At 49.2% G+C, this 11,671-nt stretch overlaps 5 protein-coding genes across 5 annotated transcripts; 2 read left to right on the top strand and 3 right to left on the bottom strand.

The window, feature by feature from the left end:
* Window positions 1-29: 29 nt before the first annotated feature.
* Window positions 30-1,064, bottom strand: CI109_105766 (uncharacterized protein; the record flags this gene model as incomplete). Its single annotated transcript, XM_032004270.1, has 5 exons — window positions 30-271; window positions 391-483; window positions 611-684; window positions 762-772; window positions 864-1,064. The coding sequence occupies 5 exons, from the start codon at window positions 1,062-1,064 to the stop codon at window positions 30-32; spliced, it is 621 nt and encodes a 206-aa protein (XP_031861501.1).
* Window positions 1,065-1,736: 672 nt separating this feature from the next.
* CI109_105765 (ferrochelatase) lies at window positions 1,737-3,109 on the top strand (the record flags this gene model as incomplete). Its single annotated transcript, XM_032004269.2, has 6 exons — window positions 1,737-1,754; window positions 1,815-2,282; window positions 2,349-2,455; window positions 2,513-2,587; window positions 2,646-2,832; window positions 2,894-3,109. The coding sequence occupies 6 exons, from the start codon at window positions 1,737-1,739 to the stop codon at window positions 3,107-3,109; spliced, it is 1,071 nt and encodes a 356-aa protein (XP_031861500.2).
* A 145-nt stretch (window positions 3,110-3,254) lies between these two features.
* On the bottom strand, window positions 3,255-4,867 carry CI109_105764 (uncharacterized protein; the record flags this gene model as incomplete). The annotated part of the gene is made up of 6 exons (XM_065967727.1): window positions 3,255-3,587; window positions 3,652-3,856; window positions 3,924-4,248; window positions 4,330-4,552; window positions 4,634-4,712; window positions 4,770-4,867. The coding sequence occupies 6 exons, from the start codon at window positions 4,865-4,867 to the stop codon at window positions 3,255-3,257; spliced, it is 1,263 nt and encodes a 420-aa protein (XP_065823799.1).
* A 225-nt stretch (window positions 4,868-5,092) lies between these two features.
* Window positions 5,093-6,845, top strand: CI109_105763 (uncharacterized protein; the record flags this gene model as incomplete). The annotated part of the gene is made up of 4 exons (XM_032004267.1): window positions 5,093-5,396; window positions 5,497-5,960; window positions 6,050-6,255; window positions 6,386-6,845. The coding sequence occupies 4 exons, from the start codon at window positions 5,093-5,095 to the stop codon at window positions 6,843-6,845; spliced, it is 1,434 nt and encodes a 477-aa protein (XP_031861498.1).
* Window positions 6,846-7,065: 220 nt separating this feature from the next.
* CI109_105762 (uncharacterized protein) lies at window positions 7,066-10,970 on the bottom strand (the record flags this gene model as incomplete). The annotated part of the gene is made up of 22 exons (XM_032004266.1): window positions 7,066-7,128; window positions 7,188-7,218; window positions 7,288-7,354; window positions 7,429-7,457; window positions 7,529-7,561; window positions 7,623-7,728; window positions 7,813-7,871; window positions 7,932-7,985; window positions 8,045-8,052; window positions 8,121-8,237; window positions 8,299-8,370; window positions 8,437-8,618; window positions 8,699-8,826; window positions 8,879-8,915; window positions 8,974-9,021; window positions 9,085-9,176; window positions 9,244-9,304; window positions 9,378-9,532; window positions 9,591-9,668; window positions 9,722-9,810; window positions 9,867-9,959; window positions 10,047-10,970. The coding sequence occupies 22 exons, from the start codon at window positions 10,968-10,970 to the stop codon at window positions 7,066-7,068; spliced, it is 2,526 nt and encodes an 841-aa protein (XP_031861497.1).
* Window positions 10,971-11,671: the final 701 nt, after the last annotated feature.

Below are 11,671 nucleotides of genomic sequence, written 5' to 3'. Positions count from 1 at the left end.
TCTCGTTACTCGCGCTCGCGCAACATTATTTAGATAGGTAACAAACTGCCCGCTCCTCTCAAAGCCATCTGACCACCGAATCTCAATGTCGTTATTCCACCTGGGAAATATGCCGCGAGGTAACTCAGTAGCGCTACGACCTGTATGATCGCAGCGACGAGAGTACCGAGTGTAGAACGGATACCGACTGCGAAGAAGAGGGTGAGGAAGAGGGAGCCGAAATAGGCCAGTGAGAAGGGGATACGTTCGGGTGAAAGGATGTGTTTGAGGTCTAAAGGAGTAGGTCCGGGGGAACGGACGATCAGTCAATACATGTTTCGGGCAATTGAGAGCTGCTGTTGGGAAGGGGAAGCCAGTGAGGCAGGGGATTGTCGCAGGAGGTGGACTTACGATTCCATGGTCCGTGTAGGATGGCGAAACCTAACATGAATAGCAGACTACCCAGGGTGAACGCCAAAGCGAATTTACGAGGCTTGATCGCGACTATGAACACATCACCAAAATCGGTCAATACCTGGACTCTGCCCCGATGCGACTTTCGTGCTTTCACAAGCCGTTTAGACGCTTGCCACCTGATCGACCGGAATCGGATTTGATAAGTGTCACTCACGGATAGGGAGGAAGAGGAAGGCTACACCGAAACACGCCATACCACCTGCGCAACACGCTAAAAACCCGAGGAATCTGACAGCGGATCGAAGCATCAGTATACCAATTGGCAAGCCTGCTCGGAGTCGGATGTATAGCTCCATTGAGCTCACCTTTCCCATCTCTATATGAGCAAGTTGGCAACAAGTCAGTATCAACATCTTAGGGATACAGGCCGACCAGCATCTTGCCGGGATATAAGGTGTGACACTTACAGATAACGCAAAGTATGCTTCCTCCTCCTGACTCCTTCCCTCATTCCTCAACGGTATATACCCCGACATTGAATTCCACACTCTCCCAAGTGGGTTCGCCGAACTGGCCCCCGCTGCCGGTTGTGAGTCGTCTTGGACAGAGTTGGCCCATCTGAATCCGGACAGTTGGGAACGGAATGATTGTTGCGCTGATGCTGACATTTTGGGTGTAGATCTGGCGCTGTAGCTATAGATGTATCTAGTAGGAGGTGAAAAGCGAGGATGAAAAGTGAATGATGACGGTGTCGAGTCTGTGTGCGAGTAAATAGACGTGGGGAAAGCAACGACAGTGGACGTGGAGAACGCCGTGGATGGTCATTGGCGATGTGGGGTTGTAATGACCATTAAGAACAATTGATCCCGCTTGTAATCATTAGGAAATCGCTTGTAATGACTCCGAGAGTGCCCGGAGAAATGACAATGGTCGATCACCGATTCGACGATCCGATGCAGACCAAGAAGAACGTATACAATTGTCGACTTGTTGCTCATTCATCTTCTACAAGTGATTCTTCGTCTCTTTGCTATCCTTTCGAAACACACCGATACGATGACATTCTCAAGACCGATGACTGCTCTTGCGCGGACAAACTTTGCCACTTCGTCGAGGACGACACTTGGTGGTCTGTCAACGTTAGCACGACGATCGATGGCGACTGTGAGGGATGAACCAGCACAAGCTGCCAAGCCGTGAGTGAACGTGTTGGTCAAGACGTTTGGCTGTTAGCTGACATCCTTCTTGCAGTCCAACAGGTCCGTATTCTTATCCGTAGTTGTTGTGGAACAAACGTAGTAGCCATACTAACTGCCCCTTTAGCCATCGTCATGATGAACATGGGCGGACCTTCCACGGTATGTTGTCACACTAACTAACAAGAAAGCGAGTTCTTTGCCTGACGCCAACTGCTGTAGATCCCTGAAGTACACGACTTTCTCTCTCGATTATTCCACGACCACGATCTCATTCCTTTACCTATGCAATCCTTCCTCGCTCCTGTCATCGCACGACGTCGAACCCCTCAGATCGAGAAACAATATACCGAAATAGGTGGCGGATCTCCCATTCTCAAATGGACCAAAATCCAAGGCGAAGCTATGTGTGCCCTTCTCGACGAGATGAACCCCGCCACAGCGCCTCACAAGCCCTACGTCGCATTCCGATACGCGAAGACCTTGACGGAAGATTGTGTTGATGAGATGAGAAGAGATGGTGTTCAGAGAGCGGTGGCGTTCACTCAGTATCCCCAGTATAGTTGTTCCACGACGGGAAGTAGTTTGAACGAGCTTTATAGAGTCGCTAAAGCCAAAGGATGGGGAGGATCGGGTGAGGTAGAATGGAGTGTATTGGACAGATGGCCGCAACATCCTGGTTTGATCGAGGTGAGCGCGAGCGTGAAACGCGTTGGCATATGATGAAGATCTGCGCTGATACTCGGTACGCCAAAGGCCTTTGCTCACAACATCAAGACCACGCTCGCCACTTACCCCGAAGACAAGCGAAACGACGTTGTCATTCTCTTCTCTGCTCACTCCCTCCCCCTCGACATCGTCAAGTGAGTATGCCTTGGCTCATCCTACGCAGTCCATGTCGCTGATCAAGGTACTTTCAGCCGAGGTGATCCGTATACCGCTGAAGTTGCCGCTACCGTCTACGCCGTTATGCAGAAGCTCGGTTTCTCCAACCCGTACGTCTACGAAAAATACCTCATATCGTTAGTTACTGATGGAGTTCATTCTTCCTAGCTATCGACTCACATGGCAATCGAAGGTCGGACCCAAAGCTTGGCAAGGTCCTCAGACCGCGTCGGCGATCGAGGGTTACGCGAAGCAAGGTACAAAGGATATATGTCTCGTACCCATCGCTTTCACCAGCGATCACATCGAGACGTTGTACGAGCTTGATATTGAAGTCAAAGAAGAGGCAGACAAGGTGGGTTTGGGACTTGTGTCCACATCAGACATACCAGTTGTACTAATAACTCCTTCTGCAGCTCGGCGTCAATCTTACTCGAGCGGCATCATTGAACGACTCTCCCATTTTCATTCGAGCACTTGCGGATCTCATGTCGAACCATCTGAAATCATACGACCAAGGCGCGCCACCCACTGGCCGACAGTTGTTGTTGAGATGTCCGGGATGCAATAACCCGAAATGCGCAAAGACGAAAGACTGGTTGGCGAGCGGTGGTAAGAATATCGCAGCGTAGTTGGAAGGTTCGTATAGAAGCATTGCATAGGAATACATAGCACATATCATGCATTTTGGAATACTTCACTCTTCAAGTCTGAGACTGCCAAAACCTCAGCGCAACTAACGCTGATGCCAAAAACATGCATAGAAAATACAACAATTCAAACAATCTGGAATTTTTGCCTCCTCTCTTGCCCTCCAATCTCCTCTATCTCGTCTGTGTCTGGGAGACTCTCCGCTTTCAGCTTCTCGACCTCTTTCCTGACATCATTCTCCAGTTTTAACCAATCCGTTCTTTCCAAGCTCTGCAATGCCTTTATGTAAAATGCTAATTTACGAGGAACCGCACCGCCGGCTTTGGGTTTTGAGAAATGGGCATAAAGATCGGATAGAACGAGGAGGATCTTGGGCGATGATGAAGCTAAGATGGGAGGATGGAGTAGTTGGGGGAGAAGAGAGAGGAGGTGGTGTAATGTCGATGGCGAGGGTGATTGCTGGAACAGAGATCGGTCGTTAGCTCGAGTGACATGTGGGATAAAGAGGGAGGAGGGAACGTACCAGATCAGAGCAAATCACTTCCCAGACGCTACCCCAGGCAGAACTAAATGTCTCGTGTCGCACGGTCGACTTTGCATCCACCAAGAACGGGACCAGTTGACCTATATAAGTCTTGAGTTCGCTCGCGTCCAGCTCTTGAGCGGAGATGAAAGATGAGTCTAGGGATGGTAATCTGAACGAAAGGAGGGTATGGAGGTATGCGATACTATGGTCAGATGGTGGTATTGTTAGCTATTGTGACTGTGTGGTGCGGGAGGGAGAGGACAGCTCACCAAATTGCAATGGCGTTATAGGCCAGTTTGCTACCTATACCTGTAGGCGGAGAGATCGCCACCAACACCTCGTCCGACAACATCTCAGGCGAAGATGCACTCTCCATCCTCAATCCCACTTCCTCCACCTCGTCCTCATCATCAAGCTCGTCGTCGTCTCCTTCCCACCATGGTAAGACGGAAGGTCCGGCTGGTGTAGATCCGTCTGTGGCTTCGTCGAGAAGGTCTTTGGTCTCTTCTGATTCTGGGTTCCGGATGGCTGCTAAGAATGCGTCCCGATGTTTTTGAGGTAAGAGATGAAATAGCTGATTACTGTCTATTTGGTCTGTGCGAGGTCAAACTGGTCAGCCTGGTTGACACAAAAGGTATCATGTAGTACATTCTCGTGAGAGGTCTCCGTACTTACCTAGATCGATATCCCTCAACTTCTCTGCTAGCTCTTCGTCATCGTCCTCGTCATCATCCTCCTCAAGCTGTGCAAGAGCATCCCCACCCTCCGCTTGCGCTTCTTCAAACCGTCTCAACATCTCCATCATTCCCTTCTTCTCGTCCAATCCCGCTTTGGGATCAGACGCAATCGAGTCAAGGACGGTGGTCTTGTAAAATGGTTCGGAGCATTGTGCGTGGGCCTGAAATCACACAAACGTATATCAGCTGGCGTACCTGATGTAAGAGACGAAGTTCTCGATGGAGTATTTCCGGAAGCTCACCTCATCTCGGAAACAGTCCAGAGAACAATAGGCGACATTGCATCTTGGACAGATATATTTACTATCGTTCTTCCGACATCTATACAGAGGGTATCAGCGGATCCAGCACCTATGAGGTTTGAAAACGCTCACGAACATGCCGCAAGTCTTTGCTTGAGTTTTGGTAGAGTGATTAGGACGCGGGACGGTGAATGGGAGTCTGATCTGGAGTGGTTTGGGCTGTTTGATAGACATCTCTCATGGACAGATGGTTGAATGTAAAGCAAGAGGAGTGAAGGGACGAAATGTAATGTTGTTGCGTTCGTATTTCGTCACCAGCTTTGAAATTTCAGAAAGCATCGACTTCGTTCGTTCGCAGCATAACGTTCGCTAAATTGAAACTCAGTCCCGACTTTCAACGTTCAACAACCTTCGATTTTCAATTTTGATAGATACATTTCAAGGTCAACTTCGCCCAACATGCCTCCTCCTCCGCCCAGTATGACTTACGCGACTCTCTCTTCCCCCCTTCCTGCTCCCGCACCATACATCCTTTCCATCACCCCCTCTCCTACTACTCCGCATCTCCTCCTCCGACATCCCAGCTCGTCAATCACCATAGTCGATAACCAGACCCTGCAACCTGTTGAGCAGCTCCAAGGTGGACATACGGGATTGATCAGTGGGATCGCTACGGATCAAGATGCGGTGTGGAGTTCGGGGAAGGATGCGAGGGTGGTCAGATGGGATGAGAGGAGTAGAAGAGCCGCGACGATCATTAAGGGTGGGTTTATTCTTTCTTAGTAGCGATGTTGTTGGGCTCGACACACATGCCTGAGTGCAGCGAGTGCAAGGCTGAATTGACTTGGATTATGATCCCACAGCATCCGTACGAAAGCCCATTCCTGTGCTCGCTCTTGCGGTGTCCGAACGAGATCACCTCGTTATCGGAGGTACCGAGCTGGTCTCTTCCGAATCCCACATATTGTTCTGGGATACACGAAACCCCTCTGTTCCCGCATACACCCACTCTTCCACCCATTCAGACGATATCACCCATTTGTCTTTACTCCCCACAACGAATACTTTCCTCTCCACCACTTCTTCGTCTGGCGGACCATTACCTGATCGATTACTATTGTCCACCTCGACCGACGGATTGGTCGCTCTGTCAAATATGAAAGAGAGCGATGAGGACGAGGCCGTTCTCGCGACTGATAATTGGGGACAGAGTATAGCGGACGCAGGGAGTTATCTGCATAAGGGCAAGATGAAGATTTGGGCAAGGAGCGATATGGATGCAGTGGCAATTTGGGATGTTGGTAAAGGTGATGAAGACGAATTAGAGGTGGGTTTGCTTTGCTTTTGCCGTCGTCCCCTGCTCTTCGGTCTTTGACTCGGACGTGGTCAACTGACTTGTACCATCACCTCTTGCAGTTGCAAAATCACATCGAACATGCAAGCTCCCTGTTCAAATTCAAAGACTTCAAACTCCCCCAAACAGGGCCCAACACTACCCAGACCGCACAAGAGGAGAGACAATCAAAATCGCAAACTCTGAAATCAGATTATCTGATCGACGTGACACCTTCGTTGGGTGTGAGCAAGTCTGGAGCACCGATCGTTTCGGTCGGTACGAACGAGTGAGTGGTGTCGGCGGTTCTTCCCATACCTCTGACCACCTCAAGCCCACAAGGGGGAGAACTTGAGGTGCAACGAGAATAAAAGTCTCTTATTTCAGACGCACTAACAATGTGGTTTGTCTATTTTTAGAGGCGACATGATCATCCAACATCATTCCTCTTCTTTTCCTTCGACTTACTCTCCCTCCTCATACTTCCTCACAAATCCCATCCCCAATCGAGGACATAAGGACGTCATCCGCGCGCTATATCATGACCTGTCCAACGAGGCAATCTACACCGGTTCCGAGGACGGTGTTCTCTCCGGATGGTCACTCGCCACTTTGGGAGAGAGGTTGGTCGTTGGTGATCCCGATTTGGACGATGATGATGGACGAGATCCGACAGATGAGAATATGGACGATGATGATGAAGATGACGAGAGTGAGATTGAGACGGAAGAAAGTGATGATGAGGACGAAGATATGGAAGATGAAGGACCGAGATACGGTCCGATCTTAGGTGCTGGTGCAAGTGCGGTTGGGAAAGGAAGAACAGGAGCAGATGCTAGAAAAGAGAAGAGAAAAGAAAAGAGATTTGATCCGTACTAGACTTTTGAGAATTGCATTGCATTGCGCTGCATTGCGTTGCGTTGCTTACATCATGATGAAAGTCGATGAGATATATATGGTTATATGATATATGTGCAATAAATACTGTATGATATATAAAGTTCAATGCCAAAAAGATAAGATAAGATTGGGAAAAAGTCCTTCTCGCCACGCCGTCTTGCACAACCTCCTCCCTATGTCAGTCCTCTTCGTGCCATGCTTAGCAAGTGTCTACAAGGATATTCTTGGGCTTGATTGCGCCTGAAATCTGGTCATAAGTCGTCTGCGAGCATTGAATGTCAGTATCCATGCTCATCAATCAATATCGTCGCTATGGCTTACGATATTTGGATTACTGTACGCTTCGGCGTAGCTGTAGGCGCAAGAAATACCATGTCAATCATTTGGATGAACTCTTAGGCGAGCTCGGGTAAGAACTCACTGAGCGATGTATCCCGCAGTAGGCATATTAGGTGGGTCGCATCCTAGATTTCTAGCACTGGGGTCCTCTACAATAATATCGAAAGACAAAGTCAGTCATACGAGCGTGGACAGCAAACAGCCGTAGTCACAGAGTACTCACGATACACTCTGATGTAATCGACGTTCATGCTATCGTCCACAAGTCAAATCAGCTTGCCATACTGAGTGCCATCTTTTCCGTCACGTAGACAAGTACTCACGTCACTGGCCAAAGGCTCGCCAGGCCCTCATAACTACACACGAGGTTAGCTGTCAGATCACTCTTACCGATGATTATGACCTCCTTCGACTCACTCAACCGCACCAAAGTTCTCTGAAATACCCAAGTTGACGATCAAATACATCGGTTCTTCCGATACAAGTCTCTGGCCGACTTGCGCCTCGGAGTTTGGTCCCATGGCTAACAGATTTCCGCAATGATTAGTACAAGTGCGACCGTTTGAGCGATACAAAGGGGTCGTGGCGGATTGGTAGTACCACTGACCTGCTCCTCTCACAGTCCACACCTTCTTGTTGTCGCTGACCCAGGTAATGTACCCATTCCTATTGGTTCAGTGTAAGTTGATGTGCTCCGATGACGTAGAGCATATAGCTTCAACTTACGGTCCAGGTGCATATTCGAACCCGTAAACCGAGTAGCATCCCGTCATGCCCGTACTGCGAGGACATCAGTCATCAGATACTTTTTCTGTTTCGTGGACAGAGTAGACACGTACTAGCAATTCTACAAGTCGAACAAAATGGTCAGCAAACGTCTTCTCTCGGCTCGGAGGATCGTGGACCAGAACTCACCTGGTCTGTTGTCGACAGTCCCGAAGTAGCTTGCTGGTAGATTGATCCTTGATATGTATTCATGTGAGTTGTCTCTTCATCGAAGACTTGGAAGTACTTCGAGGATGTGTTGAGGTACTGAGCGATGACGACGCCATCAGTCATGGTAAGATAGCATTGGCAGAAGGAATAGACCCACCCCGTAATGCGGATTAAAAGGCGCCCATTGACCGGATTGAGAGACTTCTCCGACCAGAGTCGTTGAGTCGACCTGAGCAACATGTCAAACAAATCAGTTTCGAATACTCAATACTGCCCGATGCTCAGCGAAACTCACGGTCGCCTCAAACATATCGATTTCCGGTGCTCCTCTACCTACAAATGTCCCGTTCGACAAAGTGGGTCCTGGATGAGTGGGGTCGTTGGTGCAAGTGCATCTCGATAATCGTTGTCCAGGAAGATAAGACAGAGTGTATCCGTAGTTCTTGTCTCCATCAGTGAGAGCTATCTCGGGTTTGCCTGAGAGCGTGGATAGCGGTGTATTAGGATTGCTTTCGGATTGTTGTGTGCCTAGTAGCTAGTATGAAGCTGTTGCTCACCGTTCATCGTCTGGTTAGGTAACGTTCCAACATCACACGAGTCATAGGTGTACGGCCACATGCCGTCCAATGTTCCACCATATCCAGCTCGACCGAGGTTACCAAGAGCCCAAATAGCAGGCCAAAGACTATACAGGGAGTCAGCAGATGCTGCATTTGTGATCAATAGCTTCAACTCACCCATAGACGTTGCTTTTTCCAGGCAATGACACAGAAGCTATTTTTGGATAGCCTTTGTTGGTATGCTCTCCCCATCTGTGATGCGATCGACTTACCCTCAACGTAACCTCCAGTGAAGCAGAAACGATTCCACGTCGACATCACTGGAAGAACGACATCAGCATTCGTTCTGTCGCGCCGCGATCGAGGTATGGTATGTGACTCACTACCTCCGGTATAATTCATATTGTGGCTCGGATGGTCAGTCAGAGTGACCACCAAGCTTCCATCCTTTGTCGTTATCTGTCGAGGATCATACCTATGAAGACAAAAATCAATCAGCGCTTCGAGCAACATCGCCGTCTACCGGATACATTGTCGCGCACCATTCCAAGTTGTTCGTTTGCCAGTAGTGCAGGTCTTCAGCCATCCAATATGGGTCGTCACCTATTTACGCTTCATTAGCATGTGCTTCTATCCGGCACTATATGCAGTTCGAATCCTCAGGCGCTGCACTCACCATCGTAAAAACTCCTTCCGTCGTGGTTGAACTCGTCCGAGAACACCAACTCCCACTCGTCGCCCGTTTCCATGCTTTTCCAGGTGTACGCTGAAGCAGGGGTGTCTTGGTCAATGAGCTGGAAGGGGCCGACATTGGGTATTTGACCGGTAGCACTGTGATTGGAGGACGGTCAGCAGATAATTCGTTCGCGACGATGAACTATGTACTCACTTGATTCCACCAAGATTGTAAGCTCCTAGATTTGAGCTATTCTTAGATAGATAGTTGTCCATGATGGGATATCCAGCACTGCAAGCGCATGTCAATACATATACGGCTCGGGATACGATTCAAGCACTCACAAGAGCATGACAAGGATTACAACCATGAGGAACAGACAGCCCAGATTGGACGCTCCTCGCAGTGTCATGATAGGACCGAGGAAACGGTGCTGGAGGGAAGGATGATCAGCAACGGATTCCGCGATGGGCAAGGGGTACGACACACCTTTCGGCTAGGCAAGAGATCGGGATCATGGAAATCATCATCCGCCTCTGGACCGAGATATGACCAAGTTGCAGGATCCGCCGGTAATGAGAACTGTAAGGAAGGGAATGATCGACATCAATAAATCTTCTGGTTGTATACAGAGACACAACGCCTCCGTAGTTTCCGTGAATGACTAACCATATCTGCCAGGTGCCGTTTCCCTCCTTTACTCGAGATACTGAACGCACCCAATCCTCCATCCTTCAACGAATCATACTGCTTGAAGTGGGTCATGCTATCACCGCTATTCTGACTAGCGAGGGATACTCTTGAGTCGCCGTACAAACTCGGCAAGGGATTAGGGTTACCATGGTGGTTATCGTAAGGGGAGTAAGAGGGTGCTGAGAGGGAGTAGTCCAGTGTCGGAGGGTACAAGGAGGTGGGGGTGGGGTTGACATGGGTATGACTGCTTTGGGAATGGGTGTATGCTGATGGAACGTAATGCGAAGCTCTTTCAGGCGAGAGGAAATGTCCAGTCTCCTCATTCACTCCAGCGCCTGTTGATGACAGCTCTGAAGATAACGAGTCGTGTGATTGTGATGGTCGGATCCCAGATGATGATTCACCATATCTGACCGATTCGGGTGATAAGTGGACTGGATCATAGGCCGTATCACGAGCAGGGTAACCTCTCGAATCGTATCGAGGAACTCCGACTGCCCTAATGGGACTTTGAGCAGGGGACGCCGTGCTCAGTGGTATCCAACCTCCATTCTTCGCTGCTTTCCCTCCATCATATTTGTTCTTCTTCCGACTGCTCTTCCCTCTTGTCAGACTGTCCGATGGGGAAGGGTACGAAGACGTATTAGATTGGAAGACATCGTTGACGAGATTGGAAGGATGTCGAGGGGAAGCGACTCGCGCTCTGAGTGTGGAAGGTGAATCGGCGGTAAGACCCGTAGCAGGGGAGTTGGGTGCACGACCAGAAGCAGAGACAACGACAGGTTGAGGATCGAAGGGATTGCGATTGGGTGTAGGTGTCGTGTCGCCGCCGTTGGTAGTGTTGGGGGAGGAAGAGGTGCCAGCTGGGGTATTACGAGCCCATGGATACTTCGGAGCCATCGTGGTGGTCTTCAGTATCGACGTCGATCACGATGAGACGGTTTGTGTATGCGGAACACACGCCTGACGTCGGAGGCGTCGTCTCGAGGTTTGAAGTAGAGGTTGAACGCGTGGTTGTGAGATAAGTTGGATGAGATCGAGTTGAAAATATCCGAGACAGCGACACAAACAAATCAAAATCAGTCGATGAAGAGATAAAGATCGATCTTTCAAGATACAATGTCAATCAATCTCAATTGAAAGATGCACGTAAGCACAGATCGTCGTGCTCAGGTGTAACTTATGTATGTTATTATGTACAGTCTTATTACGAGTTACTTTGGTGTGTCAAAACAAACTCGAGCTCTGATCTGTGATATCCGAAACGACCACCCACTACCCCACTGTAGCATCCCGCACAAGGTCCATGAGAACAATTCAGGAAATCAATCATTTCCAAGCTGCGGTTATAGCATGATTATTCCCTTAACTTGGTCAGAACTGTAAACAAATCAAACCCTAGTATAACACAACAAGCATGCTGCGTTCGACTAGCACGTTGTACCTATAGGATAGATGGTCTACCCTCGATAGTGTAGAAGTCATATGAGAAGGAGAATGCGAACACTGCTCCGGGAGGTCTAATTGACCTGGACGACGCGAAAAGTGAGAAAGCACGACGCGTCGCGAATCGACCACTACTGCTTTGACTTTTCTCGTTA

This window comes from Kwoniella shandongensis, chromosome 10 (assembly GCF_008629635.2).
Source record: "Kwoniella shandongensis chromosome 10, complete sequence".
Lineage (NCBI taxonomy): Eukaryota > Fungi > Basidiomycota > Tremellomycetes > Tremellales > Cryptococcaceae > Kwoniella > Kwoniella shandongensis.
Note: the sequence above shows the minus strand (reverse complement) of the source record. Positions and strands in the feature narration are given on the sequence as shown.